Source organism: Metopolophium dirhodum, chromosome 3 (genome assembly GCF_019925205.1).
Source record: "Metopolophium dirhodum isolate CAU chromosome 3, ASM1992520v1, whole genome shotgun sequence".
Taxonomy (NCBI): domain Eukaryota; kingdom Metazoa; phylum Arthropoda; class Insecta; order Hemiptera; family Aphididae; genus Metopolophium; species Metopolophium dirhodum.
In genome coordinates, this window is record NC_083562.1 from 20,392,880 (window position 1) to 20,417,974 (window position 25,095).

Consider the following 25,095-nt stretch of genomic DNA (forward strand, 5'->3'; position numbering starts at 1 on the left):
CTTATTGATATAGTTATTAATTTTACATTAATTTACTTAGTATGTAACACACTGTACACTACTATTGTATCAAATACATTTTTTCTGATTTGTGTTTTTGAGTTTTTATAAAGTCCACTAATATTATAATAAATTATACTCGAAAAGTTTTTGTTACTGTTGTTTTTTTTAGAAACTTTCAAGACATCAAACTTAACTTAGACTGTTTATGTGATTCACTTGTATATTTTTTTTACTTTCGATATCATACTTGTTTTGTCAGTTATATGACATTTTGTAAGTGCAGAATCTTGTATATACAATTACCCAAACATTTCGATTAATAATGAAATCGGTAATTTATGTCCAAATTTAGCTTGGATTTTATTATCTGGAATTCATTGCGTACATTATACATAACATATTTACCTAATAAAAACAATTATAATTATACAATATAGGATCATTATTTTTATATAACTTAAATTATCCAAGAAAATATGTCGCTTATACCTATTTGTGTTCATAGGAATGGCAACGACATCGTACAGTTGTACATTTGTAAATATGGTTTTAATAAATAGTTTACTTTTTAGATAAATAGATTTTTTCTGAGAAGATTCTAAGTACCTATGCAATGTAAACATTTTTATGTAATAAATACACAGTTTAAAATACTTTTATTATTTTAACTTGTTTGATTTTTAGAGTATGTTTTAATATTTTTTTTTAAATACTAAAGTTATACAATGAATAAACATGTTACTGATACAAAAAACCATAGTTAAAATGTAAAAATCACTTTAAAGGCATTTAAGTATTTCACTTAAAAAATTGGTAGTATAGGGTTTTAGTACATCTCCGTTTGCCGAAATGGATTTCGCCTAATTGATCGGTTACCGTAATATAGGTGCTAGTGCTATGATAATAATAATAATATAATGAAAATGACAATTTCAGGTGAGATAACTAGCAGTTAAAGTTAAATAAATTAAAGCTAAAACATTCTTAAATTAAAAATGTATTGAACCAGTAATACCTATAGTGTCATTTAGTCGCTGTGAGTGCAATACGACAATATTTGTGTCATCGTATTACAAACGTAACCTGCCACTTTTTATTATAATTTTTTCCAAGTTGTTAACATAGTCTGAAAATAATATAACATTGATATATTTAAAAAAATATATAAAATCGTATATTCTACAGCAGAAACAGTTATTTTATTAAAAAATAATTTACTTTATACTTGTGAAATGAAACATTTGTATATTTCAAGTATATTTGTATACAAACCATTATATAATATCAAATGAAGTTTGGTTTTTTTTTTTAATTAGGCAGATAAATTATGAACTTGAGTTTGGATTAAAAATTGGGATGACAAAAATAACGAAATTTGTAATTTTTAAATGTATTTTTCATTTTATTTCACATACCGATTACAATAAACTACAAATCATGTTTAATAAATACGTAATGAAATATAAACTACAACAAAAAGAAAATTTGAATTATATTTTACTTAATTATTGACATACATTTTTACTGTACAATATAATTTATTAACACCAACAAGGAACATAAATGTATTATATTTATATACATACAAACATGCCTACATAGTACATACGTACATATATATATATATTTATGTGTATATGTATATTGTATACGTATAAATATTTATAATTATTTCAAAGCAGACAAAAAATTCCATATTTATTCACCCCTATAGAATAAAACATTTTTTTTTGTGACACGTTTACAAAGGAGAAAAGGAATATTTGTAGTGTCGAAAGCAAACAAAACTTAATATAAACATTATAAATAAAATACCTTAAAAATTATTACATTTAATTTTTACAATAGTTATTATTTTTTAATAATAAAAGACAGTTTTATATCCTGTAGGTCCGTCTATATGCATACATAAGCTACATTGTAACGTTTACAACACAGGATTTCAATATTATTTATCTACTTGTCGCAAGCTAGGAAAGGCATAATTAAAATAAAAATATCGATATTTTCTATTTGAAGAATATTATTGAAATACCTAAATAAATGCAAACGCAATAATCATAAAAAACTATATTTTAAAATTTACAATCCAAAGATTTATTTTGGTATTTCAACGTTTTAATTTTTTTTCGTGTGGGTGATCAAATAATATAATACTTCTACATAATTCATTGTTTTATCAATTTTATAACATTGTTCATAACAACACTTTGGCAATTATATAATTTCTGTTATAACTAAACAAGACCTACCTCATTAGATATATGAAATACTTGTAGTTTTTCAATTTTAAATTTAATGGACATTTTGTTGGGATTTATTATAGATAATCATTATGAACCAAAGAATAATATATTTTTGTTAATTTATTGAAGGTATTTTTTTTCGTTATTTAGTAACATTTGATTTTTTATAAAACTTATAATATTTTATGCATACTAAATGTAAAATACCTACTATAATAACATGATATGCCAAACCTACATTTAAGAATTTTTTTTAAGTTTTAATTACATCTCTTAAAAAAACAATAGCTAAATATTCAAATTTTTAAAAGGAAAACATAAAACATAATTAATTAAAATGATATGTGTAAAAAATATAGTATAAATTAAATAATACGAAGGGGTTTCGCTAACCCTGAGTTATTTTTTAAGTTAATTGGGTAAATAGATGGAAACTGATCGATATGGTGTGATGATTTTTTTTTCACATAACTTTTATTACTTTTAATTTTTAGTTTAAAATAGTACAAAGATAGATAGATGCATATAATTTTAATATTTATTGTCTAATCGTCTTCTTTTAAAAATAAATATAAATGTTCTCATTAAACAAAACAAATTTCTTTTTAAAACACCGGGCACTAATATAACTTTTATATAACTTTTATAATTTAATAGACGCATAACAAGAAATACTAAAATTTAAAATACTATAACACTATCAACTAAATTTCTGTTACTTATCCCTAATATCTAGCTGAAAGTTAAAGATGCATTTCAATTTTTTAATTAAATTGAGGACAATGACCTTTTAAAAATATTATTTATACATTAGGTACATATTTTTAATTGATTTTTATTTATTTTGCTTTTATGTTACATTTATAACTTTATCTGTTATAATTTGTATATCAATTCATCGGAATATTTGTCATTAGACAAAAAAACAAATTGTGCCTTACTTATATATTTTATGTTTTATAATGTGTTGTTTTAATATCGTATTATTATGAAGTGTTGTAAAAAAAAGATCCATGGATTATAAAATTAGATTTATTTAGTAAAAGTTATAAAATAATAATTTTAAATTTTAATAATGAATATTAGTTATTGACACCCAGTATTCATCATACAAAAGTTATTAATTAAGTTGATAGTTTAATGAGATTGTAGGAATTTGTGTTTACCAATAATTTTAAACTCAACAATATTAATCGAATTACCATCTAATACTACAATTTAACAGGAATACAATATATTTATATATTTTTATGAAAAACGTGTATTTTTTTTTTATAGAAAGCGATAATAAAACCATGATTAATTAGAAAATAAGATTTTTGACTTCCATTTAAACATAAAATACTTATCATTTAAGTATTAAAAACTATAGATTGTCAAGTTTAACCTACTGACTTCGTAAAAAAAAATTACATATAAACAACCAAACAAATGGTATCAGAACCGAACTTTCATTTATACAATGATTACTTTTTTTCTTTATATTTTCTCATTATTATTTATTATATTCAGGAGTTCCCCTTTAATACTATTTTATTAATAATGCTGCCCTATAATAAATGCCATGTGATTGATGACGGATAATACGACTTAAGCTTTCAATGTTCTGTGTAAACGTCAATAGTAACAATACCTTCTCTTAAATTGTATTTAACTTTTTCTGTGCAGATTTCTTTAAATTGTTTTTTGGTTTCAAACATTTTACATAAATTATGGTTTGTTTTTTTTAGTGAATATAATATATTATATCATAAACAACACCGAATTTCTACATATTAATTCTGTATTATTTATAATATTCATCTTGCTTAACACTTCAAAGAAAGATTTTAAAATTATTTTTTTACGAGTACATACATTATTTAATTATAGAGCCACGTAGTCAGTGTGTCCTGTACATAAAGGAGGTGGCGGTGGTGGTGGTATATCATCGGAAGATTCACCACTATTAGAAAGAGATGACAAGTTCGTACAACTTCCCGTTGCTGTTATTCTCGGACCCATGTTATCATAATGTGGCATAACCGATTTGATGGATTGGTGGTCTATTATGCTTTTTTTCCTCGGCATAGTGGCGTAATATGACGAAGCTGGCGGAATATGATGGGTTGAGCTGGGTACCAACACTAACGCTTTGTTTTTGTCTGTGCTTCATGTCAAGTAAGTCTGGATACCTAGATTCAGGGTCAGGTGGTTCTTGGCTCACCGATACTGAAATAAATATATTTCCAAAACCACTGACTGATGGCAGAATACTAGTGGAGAATTCTGGTGGTGGTGGGTACAGTGACAAAATAGAGTTGGGGTCATGACTCTCAATAGTTATGTGAACCGGTTGTTGGTCGCAGACGGCGGCCAATGGGATGTTTTGTAATGACTGTTCAATGAGCTCCAAGTCCTGGCAAGAAGAGCCGCCAAGCATTTCACAGCTTCCAGCTTGTGTAGTCGATATGCTTGCGTCAAGAAGTCGTTTGTCCGCATCGCTGAAACTAGTACTTCCTTTAAAGTTAGTCTTGCTATCGCGTCGTCCCCCCGATTTCTTCACTTGACACACGCAACATGTCAAGCCTATCACGAATAATAGGACTGTTGCACTAGCGGCTACACAAACTATGACTAAGTACATAGATTTAGATTTGCTTAGTGTCGTAGCTACTGCTACTTCTGGTAAAGCTAAAGATACATTGGCTGACATTTGTCCACGTGAATTCCGAGCTTCACATGTAAATTCACCAGCCACTACATCTGAAACATTGAATATGTGTAGGGCACTCCACATTCGATTGTTATCTAGCCACGTACGGTTTTCGTCCATTCGATCGGTATAGTTATCTATATTATGTCCATTGAAATACCAGCTCACTTCTGGCTCAGGGTCTCCGGTCACTTTACAAGTAAAAGTAATATTACCGGCATCTTCTAACACACTGTTCCTGTCAATCTTGACTACTGGAGGACATGCAAACTCTGGTGGTTTTATGTTCTCCCATCTACTACCCGACAATACATTCGGTTCAATACACGACAGCGGATGTGAATATAAATTTGACGAAACAAACCAGTTTCGAAAACTCCTTAAATGGCAGTCGCACACCCACGGGTTTCCATCCAAAGATAATGTTTTCAGTTTAGATATAGGCAAGAATACAGTTTCTGATAACCACTTTAATAGATTTCCATTTAAATTTAATGACTCCAATGAGGACAAATGCAAGAAAGCATCTCTATGTATTCGTTTAATTTGACAGTGTTGCAACTCTAGTGTTCGAAGATGCTGTAAGACGGGAAATTGAACTTCTTTGATTTCAGTTAATGGATTTCCATTCAAATATAGCACGCGGAGTCGTTCATTTCCCTGAAATGTCTCTTGGTGCAATGAACCAATCAAGTTATCACTGAGATCTAGTTCTACGAGTATTTTCAATTCTCTGAACGCGTCTTTATGAACATTGTGTATTCCGCAACCGCGTAGGAATACTCGCTGCAGATTAAGTAGTCCTACTTTTTTAAACGCATCCTCCGGTAAGTGGCGTAAATTATTGGAGCTCAAATCAAGTACCTGCATATCTGCATCTAGCGATAAAGGTATATCTGTAAAATCGGCATCTTTGCACAATGCTGTTTTCTTCCCCGAACTCCACTTGCATTGACAAGGGGTTGGACAATCGGCCCAATCTCCAAATGTTGTTCCACAATACACCAACACCATGACGATCAGCTGCACTGGCTGGCCACCGGGCATGGTCCACGCATTTGGTCATCTTATGTTCAGTACGTGTTGCCACATAGAGTCCTCCTACAACAATAACAATGTATATTAGTAAAATAAAACTGTGTTGGAAATGTATAAAATATTGATGTATTTTCATAAATATCGGTGTTCAAATAATTATATCGAACTGCAAATGTGCTTAAATCCACACCACTCTTAGTCAATTTTATTGTATTGGCATAATATTTATCGATATTAATTTTAAATATTATTATATGCCTCTATAAATTAATTTTCTTTCATGTAACACGAAGAAAACAATCTATTTAAAAATTTTTTTTATATTTTATTAAATTCGCATTTATTATAGAACATATTGTGTTAAATATATATTTTTATTACACTGTTGTTCACACACGCTGTACATCCCCATTATCATTCCATTTAACAATATTATGTAACTTGTCAATTTTACCAAACTTTGTTATTGCTGGTCCGGCGTTAATTAATAAATTGAATAAATAAATAATAATTAAATATGAACAACTTTTTTTATCCAAAATTATGGAAACGAATTTTCATATTCGGTTAAATTATGTGAAAACGTCATCGTAATAGTTTCATTTATCTTTGTTATATTACTAAAATAATATTCTTATACTACCTAGTGATATTCTCAAAATTAATTTTTTGTAATCTATATACTAGTTCTATATATTTGAAATAAGTTGAAAATATTTCATATAGTTTGGTAAGAATAAATTGTTATTTCGTTTTGGCATTACTCTCTAGCACGCACCCCAAAAAGTACAACGATTGAAATCAGCTGTCGTACCGATTGGCCTTATTTTGATCACGGTTTCTTAGAAATGTACATGGAATGAAAATGATCAGAAAAAACGGGTAGCAAACCAATGTATTTTATTTTACTAACACAAAATAATATAACATTGGAATTATTATATCACATTATCATTATTATATAGTACATTTGTATTCTTTAATGACAAAATTATATTAAATAAACTATTATAGAAGACTGTAAAAATTATAAATTTATATTTTGATTATCCTTAGTTTTCAAAATAAAATTTTTCTGCAATAATTTATTGTATTAACTTGTTCACGTTTATAGAATTATTTATTTCTTTCATCTAAAAAATATACACAACAAAGGACTTTACTTAATATCTAACAAAAAATAATACATTGTCTTTCATTATACTATGTTATTGAATAATTTAATTCTATATTATTCAAAAGAGATCATTATAATATTTCAATACTATTTTTTTTTTAAATTTAACTAGCAGGTTTAATTTAGATATTTTTATAATATTATATCATACAGTTGTGTGTTAAATAAAATAAAAGGAATAAAATAAAATAGATTAAATTTAAATGTAGTTGTATAATATAATAAAGTACCATAATAGGTATACAATGTAAATTTTTTAAGTATAATTATTCGTAATTACTTATTTATTTTATTATATTATATTATATATTTATATTGTTGATTGTAATTATAATAACTGAGTTTTAATTTTTAAGTTATTTCAACTTTAATAAAGCAAAACTGCGAATGTGATATTTTTAAATATATATATTTCGTTATTTTCTATTTTATTTAGATCAATCGTAAGGTAATAAAATCGTAATTATATTATCATAATCTGCTGCTTATAAATATTATATTTAAATTTATTATTTTAAATGTATATTGTTAATTCATAAATAAGGAATCTATATGATATATTAAAATATAATATATAGGTAGATACCTAATTTTCGTATTTATTATGATGTTACTAAACTGTATTTATTTAATTTTTAGTTAATTTTTAAAAATTATACATGAAACAAATAAATTAAACATAATAATATAAATTATTAAACACATTTGTGTTTAAATGTATTGTTATAAAACATGTATGAAATAATATAAATAATAGAGTAATGTGTCTTAAGAAAATGTTGAAAACTACGTCTGTAACAGTAAAAACCATTCGTTTTAGTTGTTGAAAGGCTAACTGAATAAAAGGAATTCAGATTTCCCTACAGGCTTCCAAGATTCGTGATTTCGTTATGAGATATTATATTCGTCAGTTTATCAGGAAATCAAGCATTAACAAAGCGAAACACGATGCATTTAAAAACAGGTATTAGATCTGATTGCACTATTGTTTTTGCGTGGTCAAAGTTTTCTGTTTTCTTAATTTCTACAAAGAATAAATCAAATAGGAACTAACATCGTAGAGCTTCGAAAAATTTATATTTTCTATAAAAGTTATTATATTTTCCTGTAACAGAGTAGAATTTGAAAAGCCTATTATATATCTGCTACTTTATTTTACTGTATAGGTACACTTTGTTAAATGCAAAATATAAATAAGTTTGAAAAAGATCGCAAAAAAAATTATATTATGTTTGGTAAATATCGAATGGGTTACCTACACAAACCGAAATCTGTGCAACCATAACTCTAAAGTAATAATACCAAATTCACAACAATTTTATTCATTAATGCCAACATAATATTATTCTCAACATATTAATTGAATAATATGCACTATTATATTAATATATATATCAGCTGTAGTCTACGGTTCAAAGTCATGACTTTTATAATTACTATATACTTTTTATGTAATAACAAACTGTATATTATATTCACGCCATATACTGCCAAAAATTAAAAATATTTACAATAACTTGCGACCTTCATTACATATGCACTCCGCTGTAACATTACTGTTAGTGACAACAGTAGTTTATTATAATATATATTATATAGAGTATAAGTAGTTTTGCATACCGTATGTTAGTTATGCGTACATATTTTGCTATATGCATTACTATATCAGTGATTGTATATAATTAATTCATATTTCGCACCATGTAAAATCAATACTTAAAAATTTAAAAGACAATATTAGGTTTCCTCACATTACAGTTTTCCAAAATAGTGACAGTGAGCTGAAAGTTGAAACCATATTTAAAAATACAAAGTGGTAAATAACCTACCAGAAATGTTTATTTGTATGGAAATCGAATGTGAAATAAGTGGATTGTTATAACATTATTTATAAACAACTTATTTAATTTGTGTACATACTATTTGTAAATTGTTACAATACGCAAACGTGATTTATACTTAATTATAAACTAATCAAATGTATAAAATGTAACTCCTGGTAACTTAAATTTTAATTAACGTCATGTGTTGAACAAATTTCAATTTTTGCTCATGTAAAGCTTATTGTAGAAATATTCTACAAATGTAATAAACATTTATATGCAGATGCGTAACAGAAAAAAACACCCTGTCTTAAAATGTACAACATTTAATACGAAAAGTGAAAACTATATATAATTATTCAAGAAGAATTAGTTTGAGTGAAATTACAAAAATTCTGTATGTGTTCACTGCTAGTTTTCAGTTCTTTTTTCGTATAATGAAGTTTATAGGGAGACAAGAGATCACTGTAGGTACTATATACTCTGTGACTAGATAAACCGTTGTAGAGATTACCACGAGACGCAAAGTAATTTTGAAAAGAACACTACATCTAAGAGGAATTGGTAAAATAATACAATTTGACGAATGACTATTACGTGGTGCGAGAAAAAATAAACAAGGGTCGTCTCTGATATGCCGATTTAAAAGCTGCACTCGTGATGATCGTTAATGTAGAGTCTTATAGTTGTAATGTTATTACTTTTTAAAAATATGTTGTGGTAAAAACCACTTACATACTAGAATACTACAAACATTTGTTTCAACACTGTGGTAAAACTTGCAAAGTTGGTAGGATTTTTAATTTTAATTAATATTTTTGATTTAAAAATAAATAAATTTAAGTACTTAATGATTGACCTAGCTAATCGTTAATCGATTTACTAATCTATTATATATGTGGGAAGGAGGGGTAAAAAAATCCGCCTGATTACCATCTGTCGCGGTTTTTATTTTCAATAATATTTATTTAATATTCCGACATCTATATTAATTTTACAATGTGACCCAAACATAATGCAGAAAGTGATATCACCGAATTAAAAAAAGAAAATCTTTTTTTTTCAGTTCCATTTCTATGACTACACACCACTTTTCCTCTCAAGAGACCGTCAATGATGAATATTTAAAGCAAATCTAAAATCCAATTTTATCAACGAAATGTCTTTTTTTGCAATCTCACGAATTTCAAGATGTACGATTTCCATATTTTTAAAGTTAATGCACATACAATTTATGTAATATAAACACATAAGAACCATTTAATATCGCTTGTTTTTAACTTACATTCTATATAATATTTTATTCATTTATAAGATTCACTTGTGTTATACCTACATTAGACGCTGCGTCGGTCGTAATTTTGTCAATATTAATAACACACCTAAAAGCTGCATTATGCTGCCTCAAGAGAAATAAGTGTATTGTTTGGAATACTTAGAATTTAGAAACTTGAATACATAAAGAGTATTTCAAAGTTGCATGCACTAAAGACGGCGTATTACGTACTAAACTGTTGATTGCTTATGGTATTGTGGTTTTATAGGGCGTATACACATCTAAAACCATTTAGGACCACTCCAAATACCTAAGTTATTCAAGATTATTATAGTCAATGTGTTTAGGAATTCTAAATCAAATGCAATACACAATATTATAGATGCTTACGTATTTGTTTATTATGTTTAAAGCAACTTGACATCAAAATTATAATTAATATTCAACTATACTTATATTCATAAAATATGATTTTGATTTTCTATTTTTTTACAAACATATATTTTAAACTAGGCAGTCGGATTTTTGAAAGCTTGAAATTATTTGATCACAATAAAATTAATATCGATAAGGTAATAATGTAATATATTATTAAAATGGATTAGGTAGAATATTTTAGTTCTTAAGTTTATTTAAAACAGTATTTTACAATTTACGTTGATTCTGTCTCAACTATTATTATTTTAAAATTTAGTAGATTATATTGTGATAAAAATGTTCTTAGATATTTTAATATTTTTACTATAAGTACAAATTGCAATGGTCTAATATACTAAATTATAATATGTTATAAACATAAAAAAATGATTCAGTATTTACTAGTGTTAAGCAATAACATATCATAGTACGTTGAATTAAAATTTTTTCCCCATTTTTCATAAATATCTTATAAGTAACATAATTAATTTTAAAATGTAATAACAACGATTATGTATGAATGTCTTATTTTTTTTAATGTGTTGGCTTGAATGTGAAATAAAATCTAATCAATACAAATTTAACTTGTTATAAAAATATCATCGTAAACCATACTATTTTGCTTTGCTCGCAATTTCAGAAAAAAACAAAGTGACCAGATATAAGTTGAAATGTAATTATAAAAGTTGCTGAAATGCTGAATTATTATGAAATTTGAAAATGTATCATCTTTTTTAAGACTTTAAATTCAAGTTAATTATAATTTAAAACAATTTCTTAAGTAATAACAGATAAGTATAAAATATATTTTGTAAAGTGAAAACAACATATTTTAAGCGTATTAAATAAATAATAAAACTGACTGATTAAATTCCAATAGTTATGGCTAATTATTATAAACTGTAACCAAATATTTTTCAACTTATCCAAAAACAAATAAAAAAATAGTTTTATCAATAACAAAGAAGTTATATAACATTCATACTTAATAATATTTAGTGTTTGTGTTATATTCATTAGTTTTAGAAATAATAAATAATGTTAGCGAGGTTTAACATTTTAGACACCTATTCTTAAATTAATGTAGACATCCACACCCCAAATTGGACTGTACCTATAATGATTGTATTATAAAGCAGACAATTATTATTAATATGAATAAATTATATTCAATCGAATAACATAACCACCACTGTAACACAATACATATTAATATCTAATTAATTATAGATACACAATGGTGGTATCAATCAGTTATGTTTACTAGCGACCTTTATAGCGAACTTTTATAGGTAGAATTCAATTAAGTGTCCCTTTTGAGAGAATTCCCATACTAGTTACCACTAATAGATTCTAAGAAAACGTCGTTTGTTATATATTTTTGATTGTGACATTACATAATCAAGTGGGAACATGTTGGCCTGTTCTAGTTTGATAAACGAATAAGTTATTTTATAGTAAAAACAATCAAATAGTGATCACTGGCCAATCTTTCATTAAAATTTATAAAACCGTTCATGCCACTCAAATAATGTGTCTTTGTTTTAAACTAACATATTATTAATCTTATTTTATAACGTTCTGTGTTGGGGCTCATGACTAATAATCTTTACATGATGCATAAGTTAACGAATACAGTCTGTCGTTTTCCTTATTCCGATCTCTATCTAATATAAACGATGCATACTAACGTCCCGTTAACGAATTTCAGGTTTTACAAATAGTCTAGACGAAATTTCGCACTTGTTTTACGCTTGAATAATATTCGTAATTAGAAATAATTGTAATATTTGTAAACCTTACTCCAAAATCGCTAGTCACATGGTTTTTGCGTACCTAAATAAAGTAAATTCAATGGACACTCATTGATTTTTGTAAAACATATTCTTCCATACATAATAGTAGGTAGGTATATTATATCTTATTTTTATATTTAAGACAACATTTAAATACTTAACGAAACGTGTCTTATAAGTTTACTATTTTATGACAATATTGTTATATCAGTTAGCTACCTACCTGTTTGGTTTTCTTTAGTACACTATTATAAGTGACGGTGTTATAATATCTTAAAAAATAAAATAATTATCAAAGTGATTTTAATACATTTATAGTTAAATTATATTATGATTTTCTATCACATATTTTAAGTATTTCACAAATGTGTAATTATTATTTATTTTTCGTAGAGAGTTTGTATTAGTAGTTATTTAAAACTTAAACGAATAACACAACGTTATGATGTACCTACCTATATTAAAAGCAACAAGATACAAGTTTTCAAAACACTTTCCCTCTGAATTCAGTATTTTTTTTAAAGTGTAGGTGTTACCTATATTAAAGGTATTAATATTAAAAACTTTTTAATACAAAATTGAAATTTAATTTTTAAAATAATATTTATAATGTAATAACTCAACGTTGCTTGTATCCTACCTATATAAATTACGTACTACCCTAATATAGGTATATAATAGACGTCCATGAACTGGGCCCACCCACTTTAACCAATACATATCAAAGGTATGCCAAAAAATAGCGAATAATTAGCAAGTAATAGCAAGTTGGTTTTCAAAATTAGCAAGTTATTTTCACATTTTAATAGTTCAAATATTAAGCATTATTTAACATAAAACTATAACTATTTATTATTTAATAGTTAATAGTTAAAATAAATAATAATATTAATAACTAGGTATATTTGCTTTCCAAAGTTTTAAGTATTATTAAGTATATTTTTTTATTTACTTTTTTTATTAATTAACCCGTGACAACTTAGGCCATTGGGTGGTTTTTAACTGTTGGGGAGGGTACTGTAGGTTTCAACACGTGTGTTTGTTAGTTTGGCAGAATTTTCCGTGAAAAAATGCGCGTGTCCGGCCTCTCTCTCCAGATACCGTGACTGCCCGAAGAGAAGTGCCGCCCGTGGCCGGGTTTTGAACCGGCGACGGTGCGTGTCACAACCGACGCCTTAGTCCGCTCGGCCACTCCGTCCTCCAAGTATATTTTAATATAGCAAACATTCGTGTGTTGTAAGAAAAAAAAACAGTTGAACTGATGATATTTTATAATGAAATTCATTTTTAATGAACTGTCCTTTTTATAATTATATCATAAACAAATATTAATGTACCTTATTATCAAAGTGTTTGTGAGTTCATATTTTATTTATTATAGGCACCTGAGGTATGTAATTTTATTTGACAATGAAAAGATAATAACTGTTGATGATCAGTAGATTAATATTACCATTTAAGTAAATCATTATTGCTGTCGAGTAACTATAGCAATGTAAACCAGTTGTGACTCACCTATGGGTCATCGTACACAATTTATATATACATATATAATGTATATAAACAATAATATAATTTTTTAGTTATATTATTATAAATTAGTATTAACACATACTAGTATGTACATACTTGTTATAAGTGCCTAGCAAGTTTACCTATGGGCTATTATAATATGAGTTACCTATGTCATAAGACTTCATTAATTATTATTTGTTGAAATACATCATACCTAAGGATCACTGGTTAATCTACATTTTGTTTTAAATATCCCGGTTTTAAATACTAACCAATCATGTATAAATCAGGTTCTTCAAGAAAAAAATCACGGCATACAAAATTACTAAAATACATTTTGTGGTCAAAATTAAATATGCAAAGATTACCCAAAAATCGATTGTTTAATGTTTGCACTCATAGCTGCGGAAATATACCCAAATAAATATAGTTGCCTATACCTATGTGTTTCGGATATCTATCTTCATATGATATAGAATATATTTTGTGATAATATGATTCCCTATTGAATAATTCACATTTTTGTTTGATACGATACGAAAAAGCCAATACCTAAGAGCTGAAAACATTATAATTACTAACTAACGTATGCGATACCAGTTTCTGTGAGAATATTTATTATATTATAATATTGTAATTAATAATTATTATTAATGCTAGTTATAAAAATAACTAACTAATAATTATTATTCTCATTGGAACTCTGCTAGGTCATAACGTTTTACTTTATGATCTGATTTACTGTAACCAGTTGTTTTTTATAACCTAATGGAATTACAGTCAGAATTTTAAGTGGATATTTTCTCACTACCTTGCAAGTTTTTAGTGAAATATAATAGCTAAACCCCTCTAAACTGAATTCAGGTGCGTTTTAATATTTACCGTCTGTTAAAATGTTTATTGAGCATTTACAATACATTTCTTTATGAAAGGACAATTAATTACAACAAGCGGACAATATTATGTTATTAGATAAACTAGGTAGGTATTGATTTATGAACACCTAGTTTTTCTTACGTATTACGTATAGGAGCTATTTGAAAACCACACTGCTGTTCGTCCTAACCACAACATTGCACCCAACACATTTATATGATAATAATATTATATTATGAAGTCAGTGGGTGGCGTAAGTACTCCCACAGTGGGTTTCAACACCACACCGACCTGACCTACTCGGTGGTGGTACCTCCACTATACTGACAGCAATAAACCGGTTGCCGCTTTGTATTTTTACACAAAACTAGATTCAAATGTCACATTAGAAAATATAATTCGTCTGTTTAAACCATGTGCGCCTGCAGATAAATCCGACCAAACACAATATTGATGTTTAATACCTGGATAATATTATAGCAGTCGTAGATCTGGAATATTTTAAGGTATAATAACAATTTAAATGAGTGACTATATATATCCCCCAGATACACATCGTATTAATGATATCGATTGTAATTAAATTTAAATGATTCAAAATAATATATTATCTTAATTTTCATATGAAGTTTATAATAAAATAACTATATTAGGTAGGTATAGGTACGTAAACAAAGTTCATTATACCAGAAAAACTTATATGGAATCATACGAAAAAATATAATTTAATAATACAGTTTATAATTAAATAAAACATTATTTTAACATAAGCCGAGAATATTGTTCGCCATATTTTTAGTTTTTGTTAAAATGATTTGTCGACAAGACCATTATTCTGATCTTCTAGAAAATAACCATTTTAAGTTTTTTCGGCACCGTTTTGTCGGTGGTGTTCCTCGTAACAGATTTTTAATTAAACACATTATGTGATATTATAAAGTTTAGTAATTTAAGTTTTTGAACATGAAAAATATATATATATTTATATATTTGTGTGTGTGTTTGTCTGCACTCTGCACGTTGCATTATTAATGTATGTATATATACAGGATAACGAAACTGATATAGCTTTTAAAAATTACTTTTCCGGTAACAAATATTTTTTTTTTGTTTGTCAATTTACTTTTTATGGTAAAATTAAATTATATATTGCTCTAAAATATCTTTATATTTAGTTAAAAACTTTAAAATTTAAAAAAAAATGTTATATTTTGTTGAAATCTTGTCAGTGCATGGCTTTATTTTTAGTATGTAAATAAAATTAAACCTTAAAATTTTTGTTTCATTAAACAATAAGTTAAATTTCATTTTTGAAAATGATTCTTATTTGTTGAAAAAAATATAATTTGTTTCGCAAACAAAGTTAAATAGATGACGTTTGATATTCTTCATTTTGCAAAACCATTGTACAATTAATTGAAACGTACTTAAAAAAAAAATCCATTTAAAACTCATAACATTAGTTTCTTATATTTTCTAGGTAGGCGCCTAAAATATATTTCATAATTTTAATATTCAATATTACAAATCAAATATACATACAACTAGATTTTCTTGTTGTGATAAAAAAAATTAAAAATAAGGTCAGAAATAAATGCAAATAAAAATAGTTCACTTTTGAAGGAGGTTTTGGTACTTTATAAAGTAAGGCTAATGTAATCAAGGAGTATATGATATTAACTTAAAATGTTAGTGAAAGTGTCAGGACGACGAAAACGTATTCTTAGTATAATTTCAGGTACAAAATAGAATCTTTTTTTTCTCGTAACTATATAAAACTACCTTTGGAAAACTTTTTTATGGTTTTAATGATTTAACAGAGTGCACATTTTAGAACTTTGTTACGCACATATTTTGTGTATTCGTTTCAAGAATTGTCGTTATCACTGTTCTCACAATGGTCTTTAAAACTGAAATATTTACTTTTAATTTTTAATTTGAGAAATTTGAGAAATCATTGTTAATCTTACATTTATGTAAGCGGGGGCTTACTAAAAATTGGGGACGGCAATGTTACACTCCTAAAGGCTAAAAGGTTTTCAGTAGAATATTCTAAGACTTAAACTTAAGACTTGTGAAATCATGACACTGGCTAACTGGGTTGCTGTCGGGTAATACAATATCTTATATATAATGATGATATATTTTTTATTTATTTCTTAATCGAAAACGAAAATTCCTGAAAACAACCAGTGACTAAAATTAGTGAAATTCTTAAACGCGAGTTTTCATATTTTTTCACGCTGTTGACAATGGAAGAAAATACGTTATAGGGATATGAGTTTTATATGAAAAAAATGATGTAATTTATAATAAGTTTAATTCATAGTTACGTATTTTTAGATTGAATAGGGAACCTCGATTATAAATTTTATCTTGCCATCCGTTGTGGTTTACGATCGATATGCTATTGTCTGTCCCATTTAATAACGTAACGTTGTAACGGCAATGTACGCAAAATATTTTCCAAAACTTCTAAAAGTTAAAAGGAAGAAAGAACTAATGAAACTTTTGTTGCCAGTCATATTTTAAAGTCAACAATATTTTTTTTTCAGGCTTATATTATTTTTGTTTTATCTAACAGTATTTCTCTTGCATATTTTAGACATTTTGTTTTTCTTTTATAATAATTATTAAATAAAGTGACCGAGTGTTGCCACGTCGCCCACGGCTCACCTCATCGCGAGACAGTGATAATTGTATTATTAATGTTAATGTTAACTGGACAATAATGAGATTTGATTTTAACACTGCGAACTTATCCAATTTTCAATTCTGCAGAAAAATTCTGGTTTTAAGTATTCGCTTTGTTAAATATCCAATGTATACTTAATATTATTGCATGATACTTTTCAAACTTGCTTACTAATCTTGAATATGTGAAATCAAAAAAAAATAAAAACAAATACATTTTAAAACCCATAGGTCTATACCTCGTATCCTATAGCTCGTGTCCTATAGTTCCTCCCTTGTATATCGTATCACTTGAAATTAATAAATAATTACACACGTTCGATTATTTTAAGATCATAAATAATATGAATAATTATTACTGTAATACAGTAATATTAAGTCGCAATAATATAATATTATAAAATATATTATTGTTATAATAAAATACTCTAATAATTATTTGTTTAATAATTCTTTAAGATTTAAAAATTACAATCGTCATAATAGTGACATTTATGATTAACAAGGAACAATAATACAATTTAGAATGCCGCTATGTGGTTGTTTTATACTTAACAAAAATAACAAATACAATCTTAATAATAATAGATTATACTCGGTCTTTTTTTAATTTTTAATTATTATAATCAAGCTATATTTTAATTAATTTTATAATATATTCATACAATTTTAACTCAATATAGGTAATAAAATATTAAATATATTTTCATGGAATTATAGTAAAAATCAGTTAGAACAATTTTGGGAGAAGTATTATATTAATTTATTCGTTAAAACAATTTAATTATTTAAAGTAACTACATTAAATCATTTTTTTGTTGATGAAATTAGAATGAGGTAACTTACTATTGTGTTAATCATTTTAATTTTAATTAAAGTACGTATTTTAAATAATACTTATGATCAAAATTATTATAATTACTATATTTTAAGTGTGTTACTGATATTATTGAAATTAAAGACAAAAACATTTATAGGTATATAATTGCCGAGGCTTATCTTAATGGTAATAAAAATAAATGTTTGGTTGAAACTAGATTTCATAAGTGGTTTTGATTAATTAGGTATTTAGGTATAGCACATTTGTATTTGTATATAATTCATAATATAATATTAATTAACGTAATGGTGTTGGTCCGTACAAACCGATCAGTATGTTGAATCAAATAAACCCATATTGCGTTTTGCGAATATGGAATTTTAATGTTACTTACAATAGCTGTCCATACTACCTTACTTAATTTTAAATTTATTGTAATAATAAATAGGTACCTATACACCACAATAATGACCATACCCGAAAACCCAAAATTATTGATGAATGAAGACACCAGTTTTACTTTTTGTAATCAAAGGTAGCATTTTTGGTTATTATTGAACTTCATAATGATGATATTTTGTTACTAAAAACAATCGGTAAATTTAAATTTAGAATATTTACATATGCGGTAGACACATTATGTTTAGAACAAACCTTTTAAGTTTTCTAACTAACGCAATATTATATGATGTTTCAGGTTCTTCTACACAAACTTTTACAATGATCTCATATTAGCTAGTGGAAATGTAAACCTATTTTGCGTTTTGTAAAAGCATAATTTTGAAGGGTACTTTCATGGTTACTATCTTATTCAATTTTAAACTTATTATAATAATAAATGTACCACGTAATAGTCGTCCCCCAAAACCCTTATTTTGTTATGTCACTCAATTCTAAAAACCATATAATATATTAAAATAGGGTTTATATGAAAGATAAATATCTTAGAGTAGGTATTCCTTATTGATTAAAATTATAATTTAGGTTTTTATTTCAAGATGAAGATTAACTTATTGGATTTTGAAAGATTTCCTAAAGATAATGTCGTTTTTTTTTAAATTACTTTTTTGTCATAGTAAATACTTATATTATTGCTAATTTAATCAAAATTGATCTTCCACCAGAGATGTATAAATTTGAAAAAAACCACACATTTTTTGCAAAATAAAAAATAGGTTTATATTCAACTGATAATGCAATGACATTGCTCAAAGGTTATATTTTATATAAATTAAATTATATCTGCTAAAAAATTCTCAATATTATTTGTATGTAGTTTTTAATATATTCTTTATGATTATATCATAAATACCTATATCATAATAAATAACTATAGACAATCATTTTATTTAATTGCTAACATTTAAATGATTATTATTTTTAATATCTAAATCGTCAATTTGTTCATGACAATTTATTTTTTATAGTTTATAACTATTTATAACTAATTATTTTTAAAAGATCAACAAAACCAATGACATTTTACAACAAATTGTTATATTTATAGAAGTAATACAAATTAAAATGTCTTTATAGCCAACATTCTGTAATTTGATTTGCCATTTGAAATATACTCACCAATACACCTTTTATATGACTTATCATTATTCGTACCAAATATGTACCTATTACAAAATTTAAATATTTCATTTCCATAAAATATTATAATGGTTTGAATAAAATCTTTAAATAAATTACAATGCAAAATACTGATTTTAGTTAAAGTTGCGTACTTAATATTATTTGGTATAATAAAATATTAAATAGGTAAAACAAATTTTATAAATCTGAACCCAACATTATTTTTTGAGTACCTAGGTATGTGGATAGGTATACCTATGGAGAATGACGTTTATCCAAATTCTAAGAAAAAAAGTTTTCCAATTTAATTAAAAATAATTATACGATTCTACTTATAACTTGCGTCGGGATAAGTGAAGTGAAAGTGAAGTGAGACAATTGACCAACACCCAGTGTCGGTATCTTGTCTTCTTTATAATTTTAATTACATTTCTATATAAATTAATATAAAATCTTTAAGGCAACCTTCATTATAATTTAATTCATATACAATAATTTGATGTCTGATGTTGTAAAAATTTTTTTTTTTAGGAAGATATTAATTTAGTTTAATGCTATAATTTATTATAAATAATATTTGAACTTAATTTACACTACTAATAAGTTATACATAATGTTATAATAATATTTCTACTTTTTTGGGTTTTATAATTTTTTAAATATTTTGCACATTTTTGTGTAATTTATGAAAATTTAACACTTTTGACTTTTTAAGATTTTTGTTTTATACGATTTTTGTTTACAAGCCAAAATACCTTGAACATTTAATAAATATAGAAAATAAATAGTCCCACAGTCAATTAAAATTGTTTTACGTGTATCAATGTTATCTCTAATCTAATATATTTGAAAAAAAAATTGAACACAAAACGAATGGCTTTAAAGCTTTATGTTTTATAAAAAAGAGTACCTATATGCCTACATCATAATTGCTATTCGTTAAATCAAATAGCAAAGTGTCATTTGTAAACGTTGATTAGTTTCTATAAAACTTAAAAAATAAATATAATTTTGCTTGAGTCCACAAATATATAAATAATTAATAAATAATTTAGAACATTGGCTTGAATATAAAAACATTGAGTAAATAAAATAAAAATCGTCCATAAAATATGATTTAAAACTTTAAAAAAGCTAAACTCAAGGTTTTAATTTTAATTTAAATAAAAATAAAATTATTTTTACTATTACAAAAAATAATTAAAACATAATTTATATTCATTAGATGGAAAATACTGTTTCAATATCGTCATATTATATTATTATAGTGTTAGATCGGATACCCAATAGATGTAATCCTTAAGTGCTGTATCACAAATAAATAAAATATAAGTATCAGGTTTCAATATGGAATCAATGGTTTATGAAATCATATAAATCACTCAAATATTCGCATTTCGCAGAGTAGGGTATTTAGAAAAGGGGAGTTGGTGAAATACTGCAGTTTCAATCGCCATGTGCTCATCACAATGACCTAATTTTGTTTTTGATAATTTATCGACGTCCCAATAACTTTATTCACATTTAGTTTTGTGACTCAGTAGATTATATAGTTACGAAATATACACATTACACACATAGATTGCCTATAGATGCATAATATCGAATGATACATTTTACACATTTTGATACTTACATTAATTTTTAGTTTCCATTAGATTTAGTACAGCACTGATTTAAACTTACATGAAAAACTTAGCAATTTTAAAACATATAATATGAAGTATGATACTAGACGTCATATAAAATATAGTTCATTACTACTTTTTGATGTGAATTAATTTTATTACACAGATATTAGTTGGCTTATAACCTTTTGCTATAATCATTTTCCTCGTATTTAAATGATAATTTTTTTTTTTTTTGTTCAGTGATAGTAATCAATTCAAGAAATCTATTGTTCTTCACATACAAACCTTGTATTATATTAATAACTCTGTAACTCATTTTCAATTATCGATAATTTAAAAAATATCAGCTTTTTTTTTTTATTTAACTTGAACCAAAAATCACAGAATATAAAACAATTGTAGAAAATACATTGGGTAGTTTAATTTACTAATCTTATATTTTAAATACATTAAAAGTTAAAAAATTTTCAAATTATTTTTATATACTTATTTGAATATTCTGATAGCCTAGGCTACCAAGCTATCGATAATACGCCAGCGTCTCTTATTTTTTTAAATATAAATTTAATTTTTAAAATACAAACAAATATTAATTTCTTAATATAGTGTTATTTATAGAATAATTACACAACTATTAAAAATCCTTATAAATTATAGCATTAATATAATAATTTTACCTTAGACTCATGCTTTATTATTTTAAGGTAATTAGGTATAAAGTACTATAGATCTTTTGAATTGCCTACTATTTTACTAATCAATAATTGTTATGGAACAGTAACATTTAGACAAACACAACTAAATAATATAATCTTTAAATTATTGTTATATGTAATTTTAATTGTATTCATGCTGTATAATAGTGATGGATCACTGTATATCAGACATGAGTGACAGATTTAAAATCGAATTAAGGCGTGTTCGGTATGACATACGATGAGCTTTAAATTAAAAAATACATTGACGCTGAGTTACCAATATACGAAATAACTATTACGTGGGTATATTGACCATTGACCAACACTTAGGGGATGTGGTTAAATTAATTATATTTACTTTGTCGATGACCTGGTTAGAAAACACTGATTCTGAATTGCAATTAGAACCCAACGAGGTGGGTAATAAAACTAAACTGCAACACTGTGGTCCGCTTAAGGAGTATATTTTGAATTGTAATTGTTGAAGTAAATAATTAAATGTGACTGGACTTCGTGATTAATGCAAGAACAAATGTTAGATTATAAATACATGTATTGTATTATAACTATATATGGATGAATTAATTTGTAATTTAATATTTTAATGGTCCTCCATAACACAATTAGGTACAACCTGTTATTTATGTTATTTTGATGAATTTAGACATTATTTAATATTTATATGCAGAAGTTTGAAAGTATTAAAATTGTTTTATTGATCGTGGATTTTTTGTATACGTATTGAATCACCTAAGTTATTTTAACACAAACATATATAAATATAGATAGGTACTTGCATGCAATTTAATAATAGGTACCTTCCTATTTTACAGAATTAGTTTTTTAAACAGTTTTAACTATTACTATAAAGTAATTTTAAATTCTATATTTATTTAACTTTATACGCGAAAACAATAGGTACAAAAAATATACTTTCGTTTAATACACATACTCTATATGAACCGTTTGTCACGACTTAACATTGTTAGGGATTAACAAAGAGATTACTGTACATGGGCCATGAATGTGAATGTTTGCTCGGCTTGTTTTAAGGCGATTAACGGCCCTAAGAACGTGATTAATTTAATAAATTATATTATTCAAAAACATATATACTAGCGTGTATATATATAATATATAAGTAATTTAAGTAAAAGCAAATACATATATTATACAAGGAAGACAAGACACATCTAGTGATTCAAAGAAGATTTACGCATTTTATAATTTTACATTTTAAACACGTGTTAAGGTAGGTATGTCATACATAATAGTTATCAATAAAAACCTAAAAAATTACTGTAAAATTAAAGGTTTATTTAATTTTTCAAGTTCCTGTACTTATATGTCTCATTTATATTTTTCTTTTAAAATAATCAATAAAGTCGTCAGATACAATACCTATTGAATGTACAATAAATATTAGAAACATAAATACACGTATATTGACTATGATTTAATATTAGAAACATAAATACACGTATATTGACTATGATTAATTCGTAATAAGTTTGTTTACTGTATTAATTAAATACGAAACAAGGGATGTATCCGAAAAAATAAGAATTCAAATTCCGTGTTATTTATGTATGAATCTCAAGACAATATAAAAATCTGTTAAAATGATAAAAATAACTGAATACTTATAGTGTACAATGCAATTGCATAAAATAAATATTATTTTCTTATAAAGTATTAAATTAAATAATTAATTTGATAAAAAATATAAATTTCAATGCTTTATTATATTACTATTTTTATTCCATATTTTAATGTAATTATATTTATATTATAGTATCAGTATTTTGATTCCATAAATTCTTTAATGTTTAATTCAATTCTTTCCATACATTTTGAATATTATAGTGAATTGTAAAAATAAAAATATTTAAATGAAACATTTTTTTCACATACCTACTGACATAGAATTAATAAGCATTAATACAAATAAAAGAATAACATTTTATTCAACGTGGTTGGTACAGTTAAATCGAAAGTTACATTTTTGAATGATTTATAATGATAGGTATTAGGTAAGTTCTAATTTAATTTGCTAAATGTGCTAAATTGTATTATATACATTTTACTCATAAATTATCAACTTATAATTACAATTATTATTTGTTTCTTGTATTGAAATAAAAGCATTATAAATATGATTAAATTTATACATTTATGAAAACGATCACAAAACTTGATTAATAAAAATATTTGACATATTTGGCATGACGAGTTATTTTCGTCAATCTAGAACAAAGGTATTCATTAGTCATCTCTGTTAAGAAATAAAAATACGTCATTAACCAAGTTATGTGTATACTCCGTTTTACAAACATTGAAACATACAACATGACAAATTTGCATTCTGTATAAATGTAAAATCAATTTAAATATTAGAGTGAATTACCTTTTATCAAACTTAAATGTCCCTAAGTATATTATGGATCTTTGTTCTTCGGTTTTTGTACAGTATTTTAATTTTTCAGCGAGGACCGAGAATCTTAAAATTAAAATATTGTATAATATACTCATATTCGCTTTTTTAATTTTGGCAATAGGTCAATTTACTCTGATACTAAAGCTCTATTTGTTATTAAGCTGACAACACAAATTTGATTCTACTGAACCAAGTTCTCTGTGATGTAAAATTGCAAATCGGAGAGTTGAGACTACTAGTGTTGAGACTTATATAGATAAAAAAATACTCATCAATTATCTTATCTAGATACCTATTGTGACATTTATCTATTGGTTATCTTACATGACACTATGATGACACGTTTGCTTATCTAAATACATTTTACTTAAA

The 25,095-nt window shown here is 25.6% G+C and overlaps 1 protein-coding gene across 1 annotated transcript; it reads right to left on the minus strand.

Annotated features, from left to right (window-relative positions):
* Positions 1–1,399: 1,399 nt before the first annotated feature.
* On the minus strand, positions 1,400–22,830 carry LOC132941458 (leucine-rich repeat-containing protein 24-like). The gene is given in 3 exon segments (XM_061009520.1): positions 1,400–4,364; positions 4,366–6,045; positions 21,594–22,830. Coding segments are annotated over 2 exon segments (1,875 nt in total). The 5' UTR covers positions 5,992–6,045; positions 21,594–22,830; the 3' UTR covers positions 1,400–4,115.
* Positions 22,831–25,095: the final 2,265 nt, after the last annotated feature.